The 12123-nt window shown below is 45.1% G+C and overlaps 2 protein-coding genes across 3 annotated transcripts in view; one reads left to right on the forward strand and one right to left on the reverse strand.

The window, feature by feature from the left end:
* CYB5A (cytochrome b5 type A) overlaps positions 1–9644 on the forward strand; it is a 67094-nt gene extending 57450 nt beyond the window's left edge. The window contains exon 7 of one of the 2 annotated variants that reach the window (XR_013961544.1): positions 7690–9644. The gene's annotated coding sequence lies outside the window, so the exon portion shown is untranslated. The remainder of the gene's footprint in view (positions 1–7689) is intronic. The other variant, XR_013961545.1, reaches the window with a different exon arrangement.
* On the reverse strand, positions 5344–9383 carry TIMM21 (translocase of inner mitochondrial membrane 21; the record flags this gene model as incomplete). The annotated part of the gene is made up of 6 exons (XM_080686592.1): positions 5344–5769; positions 5864–5969; positions 6057–6130; positions 7640–7737; positions 7833–7895; positions 9089–9383. The coding sequence occupies 6 exons, from the start codon at positions 9381–9383 to the stop codon at positions 5674–5676; spliced, it is 732 nt and encodes a 243-aa protein (XP_080542718.1). The 3' UTR covers positions 5344–5673.
* Positions 9645–12123: the final 2479 nt, after the last annotated feature.

Genomic DNA, 12123 nt, shown 5'->3' on the forward strand with positions numbered 1-12123 from the left:
TTTTAGTTATTACATGTAACTGATTGTAATCTCATTTGACTTGTACTTGACCTCTATTATTTTCAGACTTTTGACTAGTTCCTATTAGCTTGTTTCCCAGCCCCTCACATTCAGTATCTTTCAAACTAAGCTGTTCTTTGGCAACTTGTCCCTTGTCCTTCAAGTTCAAAACCTCGCCGACATTTTCAAATCGACTTTTACCTCCACCCTCCAGGTCATTCAGAAACCAAGTCCTATTGATTTTACTTTCCAGCTTATCTAGTTTTGGTGGCAGATCTCTGCTCTGTGGCTCTAGCTCAGCCCCTGCTGACCCAGCATCTCACCTGTACCTTTGCCACTGTGTCCCACCCAGTCTCCTGCCTGACCTCACCTGAAGGACAGCACCCTTTCTCCCCTTTGCACAGCCCAGTGCCAACTATAGGAAGTGTCAAAGGGGACCAAAATGAAAATATGTGTATCTCTCCTTTGAGGAGCTCACAGTTTCAGCTCATCCATTACAGTGTGGCCAGAGAAACCTCCCTACATCATCTTCCTGTCCTCATACCCCTCTAATGTAGGTCCTCCAGCTCCCATCACAGCACCTGTAATTGTGTCTGCAGGTCCTGGTGGGAAACTGTGGTCTCAGAAAGTCTGGGATATGTCATGGGAGCCCACTGTTGACTTCCTTTCTGGCTCTTTCTCTCCTGGCAGAGTCTGTTGGCCAAATGTCACCTGTGTCTCCAGCACAGAAGCCACTTCCTGCCAGGCAGTCACTCCGCTGTGGCTGGGTCAGCTTTCCCAGATGAGCCACCTGGGCCATCTGGGCCACCTCCTGTTCTCTGTGGTCTCTGTGTACCACAGCTGTGTTGGTTCAATTGCGTTCAATGTGGGGCGGAAGGTATCCCTGTGTCTGTGCCACTTCTGTTATCTGAGCACTAAAGCTGCTCTGCTCAAATGTCTGGGGGACCCAGGACCCCAGGACCCCAGGACCCCAGGGTTTAGGCGTCAGCACTTAGGGCCTGAAGGTCACCCTGGCTGTCATCCAGGCAGCCTCCCTTCTGGGGTGCCCACATTCACTGTTTCTTCTTTCCATCTGGTCATCCCCTTTGGCTCTGAGTTCCATCAACAGCTCTATTCTGACCAGGGTCCCTTCCTGCCTGGAAGCTTAGCAGCCTCTACCCTTCAAGAGTCTGAACACTCTGGATGGGTGTATCTGCCCCCGCACCCTATTTCCCGGCATTCTTGAGCATGCTACCTGCTGTCACCCTCCTGGGCCTGGCTGGCCCTTCTCTCCCTCTGCCAGTGATTCCCCAATGGCCCAGGTCAGGAGATGGAGTGGCTGGGTAGCCCCATTGAGCCTGATGCCTCAGTCTGTGGCTGCTGAGAACAAGAAGTAGATGGCTGTCTGGCACCTGTTTTCCAAGTTGGACTCTATATCCAGTTGACTTGTACCCCCTGTTTTTAGCCCTGGGAGCTAGTGGGGAGGGGCTGAACCAAGGCCTCCAGGAGTCCCTCGACTGCTCTCTGATATGAGCTGCCCAAGCCTGAGCTGGAAGGAAGTGGGACAAAGGGTGGTGTTCAGACCTTTGCACTGGCAGGAATTTCAGGGCTCACGCTCTGCCTTTGTTGGTTGGAGGACTGACTCCTTCAGCTCCTGTGTGTAAAATAGAAGAGAGGACATATCCCACTTCACCCAGTGGGACAGTGGCAGCCACGCCTGCCCACACTACACTGGCTGCTCATCGTGACGGGGAGAGCAGGGATAGTCCCCGACCAGGTTTCTAGAGAAAATGGCTTTTGTTTTTACCTTTTTTAAAATTGAAAATACCTTTTAAAAGCTTATAAAAAGTTAAGTTTCTTATTTAAAACATCGTGATGGTGCTTAATACGTCACTTTATGTTTACTGATGACATCTCACCAGCCCTACCTTTTCCTGTGCAGAGGTCTACTCTGACCCTCACCCTCCAATCCTATATAATAAAAAGGCAATATGCAAATAGACCGAATGGCAGAACAACTGAACAACCAATTAAAGCATAATATGCTAATGATATGCTAAGGCTGCTCAACCGCTTGCTATGATGTGCAGAACATGGCAGGCCTCAGCAGCAGGCAGCAGAGTGCAGAACATGGTGGGCATGGGCTGCTGTGGGATTGTGGAGCAGGTTGGGGAGGGGTGCCAGACCAAGGCAGGGTGCCAGTGGCTGTCATCAGGGCAAGCCTCTGGTGGTTACTGAAAATTCTTTGCTCCCGTATGCCACGGTCCCGCCTGGTGCTCACACCTGCTGCTGGCACCAGCCCCGATTGCCCCTCAGGGCTTCTCCACCTCCCCCTGCTCCTGAGGGGCGATCGGGGAAGTAGCCCCCACTTGTACCTGCTGCTGGCGCCACCCCAATCGCTCCATGCTGTCAATGGGTGCAAGCAGGGCCGGTGTCATCAGCAAGAGGGAGTGGCGGCCGCAGGAGCAGGGCTGCCGGCAGACAGAGAACCAGGGGCCAGTGGGAGGGGGCATGGAGGATGGGCCGGGCAGCTAGGGACCCTACTCATACATGAATTTTGTGCACTGGGCCTCTAGTATTGTATAATTATTTATCCCACTAATTAGTCTATAAGGATGGAGTCTTTCTCCATTTTGTGGCCTCACTGGCTAGCACAGACTGTTACAGAACTGTAGCCTGCAATATATAAATATTTGTTGAACACAGGGAGGCTATGTAAATAACTTAGTTTTAATTGCACTTACCAGGGATCTTGTAATTTAAAGGATAACATATAATATGGATACTAAAGAAACATATATTTAATAAAAGCTATCCTAAAGAAACAGTTGTCTTAAAAGAATTCCTCTATAGAGCAATTAATTACCAATTTAGGAAATTCCATGAATCTGACATTCATTACAGTGGGTATCAGTGGCCCCCTAGTGGTCCCGAGGGATTAAAGCATTAGTTTTAGGTTAGAAACACCGAAATTCTCTCAAGATAGCTGCTCTGCCTGAGAGCCTGAGAACCAACCTCCGCTGAGCAGAGTGAAGGGTTTGGAGAGGGACAGAAAAATGGCAAAAGACACTTGTTTCAGGCAGCTAAAACCAAGACCCCCAAACCTTCGGTGCTGCGAAAACAGAATCCAGAGCTCGCTCTTCTGACTTATTACTCTGCATGTTTCAGAGAATTATAAACAGTTTTGGGGGCCATTTCTGAACTATGGACTCATTTTATTGCTTTAAGCAGCTTGTGAGTCTGGATCTGGGAGTGTGGTTTGCACCCCCAGATTCAAGTAAAGACAACATGCTCTTCTCTCTCAGCACCCTGGGGGAGGGTGCCCCAAACAGTAATTGAGATAAATAGAATAATTAAGAAATATTTTTAAAAATAAAAATTAATACTATGATAAACAAAGTACTAACATTTTAGGTAAAGATAGGATCAGTAGTACTGATTTTTCTTTTCACCTCAGTCTCCAGTGCGGCTTGGCAGGCAGTTTTCTCTTCCCCCCAAATGAGTTTTGTTAGGAAAGCAGTGTGTTAGAGCCCACCCAGTCTAGGTAGCTGAAATCCCTGGGTTTAAAGCCAGATACCGTGACTCTACCAGGTGCCAACACTTGGCAAAGTTCATCATTTGCCTCATGTGACTCCTTATAGTGGAGACTTATCCCTGGCTGGGTCTGACCCAGGAAGGCAGAGATTCAAAGTGTGAGAGGGACTTGCCCACCCATTGTTGTTGGCTTTGAAGGTGGAGGAAGGGACCAAGAACCCAGGAATGGCAGTGGCCCCTAGAAGCTGAGAATGACCCCACATAGGGCCCTTGGTCCTACAACTGCAAAGAACTGAATTTACCTAAAACCCAAATGACCAAGAAAACAGATCCTCCCCGAGAGCCTGAAGAAAGGATCAGAGCCCTGCTAACTGATTTTAGCCAGGTGAGACCCATGTTGGACCAATTACTCACAGAATTGAGCAATAATACATTTGGGTTGTTTTAAGCCATCAAGTGTGTGGCCATTTGTTATGGCAGCCATAGAAAATGAAGTTTCCAGATGGCAGAAGCAGGGGAGGTGCTTGGAACCATACCTGTGGCTTGCCAACATCTACAGGTGCTGGTAGTAAATACAAGATGAAAATAAATTGGTGAGAGCATATGCATGGGCACCAATATCGTTTGCCACAAAATGGAAACACAAATACACACACAAATGCACACACGTGCACATGTAAAATGAGAGGAGCCTGACCACAGCAGATACATTATTCATTTTGGAGACCAACTAAGTATGATTTCAAAATTCATCAGTGGATCACTATGAATGAATTTACTGTCCAAACCCCAGGACATGTCATGAGGGCTGTCTCAGGAGCAGATGGAAAATGGGTTGTTTTATGGAAGTCCTACTTTTTTGCTGACTGGACCAACTCTCAAATAGTCACCCATGAAGAACATATGTAGTGATGCTAAATAATGTCATGTTGATTTTATTCTGTCTTAAGCAGGGGAGTTGGATCTATTGTCTTGCCAATGATTTCTTTATTAAGGAGAGAGAGAGCATGTGTCAGACTTAATTCCGACAAAAGGGATCACTGATTGGAGATGACGAAGTAACAAAAGCCTTAGAGAAAAATGACGGAACCACTTTCTATCCTAATAAGAGTAATATGCAAATTGACCATCACTCCAACACACAAGATGGCTGCCCCCATGTGGTCAAAGATGGCAGCCACAAGATGGCCAGCAGGGGAGGGCAGTTGGGAGGTACCAGGCCTGCAAGGGAGGGCAGTTGGGGGAGACCCAGGCCTGCAGGGGAGAGCAGTTGCAGGGGACCAGGTCTGCAGGGGAGGGCAGTTAGGGGAAAACAGGCTGGCAGGGGAGCACTTAGGCATCAATCAGGCTGTCAGGGGAGTGGTTAGGGAGTGATCAGGCTGGCAGGCAGAAGCACTTAGGGGCAATCAGGAAGGCAGGCAGGCGAGCAGTTGGGATCCAGCAGTCCTAGATTGTGAGAGGGATGTCAGACTGCCCGTTTAGGCCCGATCCTACTTTCCTTGGTTCAGGCATTTGCACCTACCACCTTTCAGTCATCCTCACAAGCCACCCAGTGAGGCTGAAAGAGGCTAAGGTACCTGCACAGGCCCACACAGCTGGTGAGAACCTTGGCAAGTCCACTTGACTTTAGAGCAGTCACTTTCCCACTGTTTGCAATGGCCCCGATTCACGGAGGGAACATAGGAGATATACTAGATCACCACAACTCATACAATGTGCACAACCTTCCTATGACCACTTTGAAGAGAATGTACTTATCATTTGGTTCCTACAGTTTTCAAGTATTTTCAGATGTTTATCTCATCAGAAACCAAAGTATATGGAAGGTAGCTGGTTATGACATGTTAATTTTTATTCCACAGATTTTATATAGCTATATTACATAAAAAAGCCCAAAATAATGAACTCTATTTTCTTATTTACATGATGCCCAGGATCACCTAAAATATGCACTATTTCAAGGTTTTTTTTACTCTACAGGAAAATCTGATTCAGTCAGTCTAAATGCAACAACTACCCAGTTCCATTCACTTTGATGAACTGTACTCTTCCCCGACCTATTCAAAACTGACTCTGGGAGAGCCATGCAGATCAGAGCTGAAAGTCTGCACCATGCAACACCCATGAGGAAATGGCCTGGGTGCTGAGCCTTTCAATATCTCAGGATCGGTTATCTTCAATGACAATAGTTCTTCTAGGATAAGCTTCAAAGTCTATAAATATATATCGGAATTCATATTCACCACTTTCTGGGTTCTGGAAAAAAAAAAAAAAGATTTTGAGGTGGCATTTTTCCTTCCAGTGCATTCCACAACTGTGCACTTAGACCATGTCTCCTCCCCCTCCTCACCTCCTTCACTTCTGCATGCACTGTCCCCTGCTTCCCAGGCTCAGAACCCTGGATGTAGAACTTCACACGCACGTGTTTCAGCCCATCCTTTACATATTCAATAAAACTGTCAAGAAAAGGAAAGAACAAAGGCCTAAATCCCTTTCATTTAAAAACAATCCCGAGCCTTCCAAATGCAAGCCAGGTGCAGTACCTGACGTGCTGCCTTCGACCACGTCTTGTCATCTCCCCATATCCTTTAACAGGCTCACCAAAGACACTTATTACCTGAAGAATAAAGACAACATTTTATTTAGTGTTTTGTGTTGTTTTTTTAAAGTTTCTTAGGAAAATATTTTGACAAACCAAGTGATTTATTTTAGGAAAAAAAATCAGTAAGCCTAGGACCCTTTCAAAATGACAACTCCAATAATGAAAAAAGAAAAATTATCATGCAAAAATCACCCCATAACTAACTTAAATATTTCCTGTGCAGAGACTGATCCAGGTAACTTTATGGTGCTGCTTGCAGTTTTAGAACTGCACTGGTGAAGTGAAGCTATTCCCACTCTTCACCAAAAGAAGCACCACCAGTGCTCATATATTTAAATGCCTGAACATTTGTAGTGAAATTTATCTAATGGGGTCTAATACTAAAAGCTATGAGACAAAATGTTTTTTTAAGTCATTAAGCCCAGTGGGAAAAAACCTCACGTATTTAAATATTTAATGAACATTAAACATTTAATAACGACCTATTTAAAACAAACCAGATCTATAGGTGTGAATCAATTACTAATGGCAATGAAATGGAAATATAATTTTTATTGAATTTAAAATGCAAACACTTTGGAACCTTAAAAAAATGGTATCAAACTAAAACAAATGTTACCTCAAGTCTATAAAATTTGTCTTATTTTGTGTTGGGCATCTTCAGCATCATATTTTTCTTGCAAAAGTAAAAAGAAATAAAGTGTAAGATGAGAAATAAATTTAAGAACTGTGGAGCTGAGACGAATGGCACAACTGTTCAAACAACGTAATACTAGTAAACACATCAGTACCAAACATGAGAGTTTTCTAGTCTTCAACCAGGCACAGTGCCTGGCAAAGAACAGGACCTTTATAAATGCTGACAACATTTTATAAATGTTGAAATTTAATTATTTGTAGAGCTCTTGTAGGCAGCAAATTAAGTTATGACTTCATACTATCCTGCTCTGTTTATTCTCTGTATTTTGTTTTGTTCAAAAGGCTGAAGATCTAGGAAAGGCTGAGTTTGTGAATGACATCTCTTTAGAGATGCATCTTAACATTTAATTATACTACTATTTATGTCCATCTCTCTGTCGGTTTCCCCTTCTGCAAATGGGATAATAGCAGAACTCGACACAATGGCTTATGTGCGATTTAATGACAATGCACTGAAATGCTAAGCACAGTCCTTAGCTCATACTATGCTCTCAGTAAGAATTACTACTGTGATCATGGATTCACATAATAACAGTCTTATAAAAAGGAATGATGTGAGAGACACTTAAGAACTGTGTAGCTGTTTTAGACTCTGGTATATTCTCAGCATTTATTATCTATAACTAGTGAAATGACTTTGTCTTATATAATTAAGATGAAAACACTGTCCATGGATGTTTCGGTGCATGTATAGAATAAAGAGCTAAAAAGCATAAACAACTCAAACATATTATATAAATTTCACTAGTCTTAGAACCAGTATGTGAGTTCTGCCTACTCTCTTCCTATTATCAGAGTTTGTATAACTCTACCTTGAGGACTCACCTCGGGATGTGATCTGCACTTTTCTAAGGCTTTCCCATATATCTTATTAGGACTGGATGAAGAAAAAAGTTCTTTGAAAATCACATAAAACAGGCCACCTGAAAGTCACAGAAAAAGAAGATCAAGCAAAGCCAGGGCGATACAATTAGTAAGTGAAACAGATATTCGGGGTTTTATACTTGCTGTGTTCAACCTGTAATGCTGATTCCAATAATCACCACTATTAAATAGGTAAAATCTCTTCCAGCTTCTTTAACTGTAAAGAGAAAAAAGCACTGAGTCACACGTGTGCCAGACACAAGCAGGAACCTTCAGTATTTCTAGGTGAGGTGTTGACTTAGGACCTAATGAATGGTTCTGTGTTCTGAAGCAGCTGTTCTTAAATGTCCCTGTGAATCAGAACCAATAAAAAAACATGTAAACCAAATCACATCTGAGAGGGGGATGGTAGAGATGGTGCTATTCTTAGAGACTGAAATGTACAAGGGTGGTGGTCCCCATCATATTTCCATGTCATTCACCAGTCTTGCTCTTACAGAATCCACAGAGAGGATGACCGTGGTCCAGAGAACGCATTATTTTCCACCTCTATTGACAAGGAGCAACAAACAGTAACAGTGGATATGTATAGTCTTGCCCAGGATTTGTTACGTTTCCCACCATGTGATAATATAGTTTACGTAACCTGGACATTCTGGGCCTGGGATGTTTAATACAGCAGCATCATGCCACACAGGGCTATTTAATTTAAAAATTAACCTAACTTTAACTTAAAATTAAATAAAAATTGAGTTCTTCACACTAGCAACATTTCAAGTGCTCAACAGCCACAGGTGGCTAGTGGCCACCATACTGGGACAGCCCACATATAGAACATTTCCATCACATTGAATAAGTTTTAATTGAATAACCATGCTCCAGACTGAGCATAGACAAAATGGAAGCTCATGAAATCCTTGTGAATGGTTGTCCTAAAGAGCATTGGCCTGGCTATTAGAAAACCGAGATTAGGAAAATCTGCAGTTAATATTCAGTTGTGTGAAACTGGGGAAGTGTGCCTCCTACATTACAATACTAATGTTAGAAAGATTGAATGTCAGAGTCAAATGGATGAAATAACATCTAGACAATCTACTTGTCTACTTTAAAGTATTAAACAATGGTTAAGTTTTAAATAGCTCTCTCCACACCAGAACTAAAAGTCGAGAAAAGTTTTGTAGACATAATTCAACAAAGTTATATCAAAATCAACTTTCAAATTTGAGTTCAAATCTATGGAGAATATTATATAGGCTTATATTCTCTGATGCTAAACCATGTTTAGCGGTTCTACCTTTTAATTTGTGTGAGTTGTCTTTCCAGCTTTTGCATTGAACTTCTACAAAAGGGTATGGGCAACTGTTGTCATGTTTGTTGAAAGTCTGGTCCTCACTGGAGATTTCCCTTTACCTTTCTGTGCTGTTGAGATGGCGCTTTCCCCTCTCTGACTGTGAACAGATACTTGCTTGCTGCTGTCCTCCTTTGCCCTCTGGGGGCCCTGTCCCTGTGTCCAGATGGTCCTCGGCGTGACTCCAAGGATACATCCAGGTCGCACCGTTTTCTGCTCGTGCAGCCCCCATCTCAAACTGGGCTCAGTCTTCAAGCAAGCTTTGTTAAGTACAAAGTGTGGCAAATACAAGCGCTTCCCCGAGGACCTGTGCAGCTTCTCCGTATACTGTACAGCTCGTAGAAAAGAACAAATCATGTTCACAGAAACCCGCTCCGTTTAGGGAAGATGACAATTTCCACTAGCAAAGCTTCACTGGCCCCTCCACGCCCAGCCCGATGCGTGTTGAAGTGCACACATTCACGCCCGTAAGGCAGCGCTGCGTGCACGACAAAAACGTTAGCTCCAGCAGCGTTAAGACGAAAGGTCTCCCGAAAGAAGTTGCTGTCCACCTTTCCTTCTCTTTGGTCCTCTTTTTACTTGAATAAATGTGCTTGGCTTACCTTCCAGGCTGACATTCACACTCTCTGCCCGCCATGCCTTTGCAAAGTATCCTGGGAAACCACTAGGAATCATGGGAATAGTAGTTTGAAAACTTCACTCCTCACCGAGTTGCTGCAGCGAGGAAGACACAAGGACTACATCTCCCACAGTGCAAGGTGGCCAGAAGCAGGCGGTACTCTCGCCGTCTCCCAGACGACCTTGCGCGGATGGCCTACGCCTGCGCTACACTTAACTGGTTTTGGCAGGATTCGCGCCGCAGTTGGAGCAAAGTAGTTCTAGAACGCACAAAAGTCAAATTAGCATTTGCAAACTGTGTTTCTCGATTCTCTATAGAGAACTGCGTAAACTGAAAAATCCTCGGGTCTGATTGTGGCTTTCCCCTCCCTTATGGGCAAATTATGTAGCCTCTGAATTTCAATTCTCCCCCACTACCTCCCCTCCGCCCGCCCCAAATGAGACAGAAGTAGCGCGAACTACCCTAGAGCCGAAAAGTGGGGAGGAACGAGGCCGCCACAGTTGCAACACGGATGTTAAAAACTCCGAGCGCTAAGAAGTTTCTAGAATCCTCTGGGAGCGGGTGGAAAGACACTTCTGCGCGCGCGCCTCGGGGAGCGTGCCCGAGTCGGGTGGGTGTGGCTGAGCGTGAGCGGCGCTGTACCTTCGCGACTTCGCGCCGCCCACGCTTTACCCCCAGGTCGCCATGGCGACCGGACGCGCCCGGCTCCTGCACCAGCACTGGCTGGGAGTCCAGGCGCTGCGCCTGCCTCTTGGAGGCCTTGGTGCCATCCCAGGGAGCGGCGGGTTCAGGTGATGGTCCCCTCCCTTCCTGCCGCCCCTTCCCATTTCTGTTCTTTGGACCCTCTCTGGCGGCTCCTGTGAAGGAAAGGTCTGGAAGAACGGCGGGAGGAAGTGTCTTCAACTTGGAAGCGTGGGGTCACTCAAGTTATGGTATAAGTAGAGGAGCCCCAGGAAACCTTTCTTCCCTTTCCGTTAAGTCAGTTAGTGGGTACTGCGAGCGTAGTAAGCCCCTCAACCCCTGAGCAGCGCCTCGCGGCGCGCACGAGCTACACCTGCCCAGACAGGTGCACGTCACAGGTGCCCACCTGCAGGTCCTGAAAGGGCACCGCTCCGCAACGCGCCCCCAAAGTTCTTCCTTATTCGGAGGCCAGGAGTCACCTTTCGTCTTATGACTTTATAACTTAGAGAGGTAGAAACGTTATGATTTTCTGTACTGACCACGATTCCTGGATACTCGAGGACACAGGACCCCTAAGCAGATCCCCCGGCAGGCAGGTTGGTCTCGGAGTGCGCCCTCCAGTGCAACACTTTCTTGCACTTCCAACACTCTCTGCTCGCCCGACTCTAGGCCAAGTCTGAGTCTCTAAGCAGGGATGTCTTCTAGAGGTCACCCCGCTGGGTTCAGCTCCTAACGGTATCCGGCTGGTTTTCCTGCTGGGGCTTGTGGTGGTCTCCTTCTGGCGCCTAAAGGCTCGTCCCTTCCATTTCTCTGGGGGAACCCTGGAACTGAAGGGGGGGGTGTCCTATTCCACACTGAGAAAAGGCAACTTTGAGGAGTGAGATGGGGAAGGGGCAGGGAAGGCTGCAGCTGCTTTACCGATCTTAACGTCCAGGGGTAATGGCTCTTTTCCCAATGCGAAGGAGCAAGCCAGTATGTCAGAAGTATCAACGTGCTATCATGGTACTTTATTAACGCCCTTTCATTTCATCCCGAGCGTTCCTAGCTCTGTACCCATCATCCCAGTTAGTTTACCAGGTGTAGGGATAATGCTAAGGACAGTTTGCATTCTTGAGAATTATCTTTTTGCTTTAAAGTCTTCATGATTTACAGATATAAAACGTTGTGCATGTTATGCCTTCTAATACACCAGATGTCTACCCTTAAGCATTAAAAAAGGGTTGTTTCTTACCGGTTCCACTACTTGTCAGTTTTGTTTTCCCGATTCTCCAGGACATGTCCCCCTAGGGTTCCAGCACCTCACTTTCTCTGGTTTCTGAAGCAGTGTTAGGGCAATAGTTGGTTCTTGAGTGAATACCTGTAATGGTAGATACACCACAACCCTTGAGACAAATGTCATGGTGACAGTGCTTGCAAAAATTCTTGGAAGTAGCAGAGAAAGGCTGGGATTTAAATAGGGAGCCTGAACTTTAAATCATTTTGCCACTATTTCTAAAATTAGTCTCCCCCCCCACGATGTTTTATTTATTTAAAATAGTTGTTTTAATTGATGAGTTTCTTGACCAATTTAACTTATAGGACCTTGAATTTCCCTAGTTTGATTTAATGAAATTATAATTTCTAGAGATTGTAAATAATCTGAAATTCACTTCAGGGAAAAAAGAGAAGATAGTATTTATATATAGTGCTCTGGGCCTCTAGCTTGTATCTCAAGTCACTGTGGTTGCCTAGTTAATGCCTTAGTTTTCTAATTTGTGAAATGAGGGACTTATGAGATCTGTTTTAATTTTGGGAAAA

The sequence above is a fragment of the Plecotus auritus genome (genome assembly GCF_963455305.1).
Source record: "Plecotus auritus genome assembly, chromosome: 8".
NCBI lineage: Eukaryota > Metazoa > Chordata > Mammalia > Chiroptera > Vespertilionidae > Plecotus > Plecotus auritus.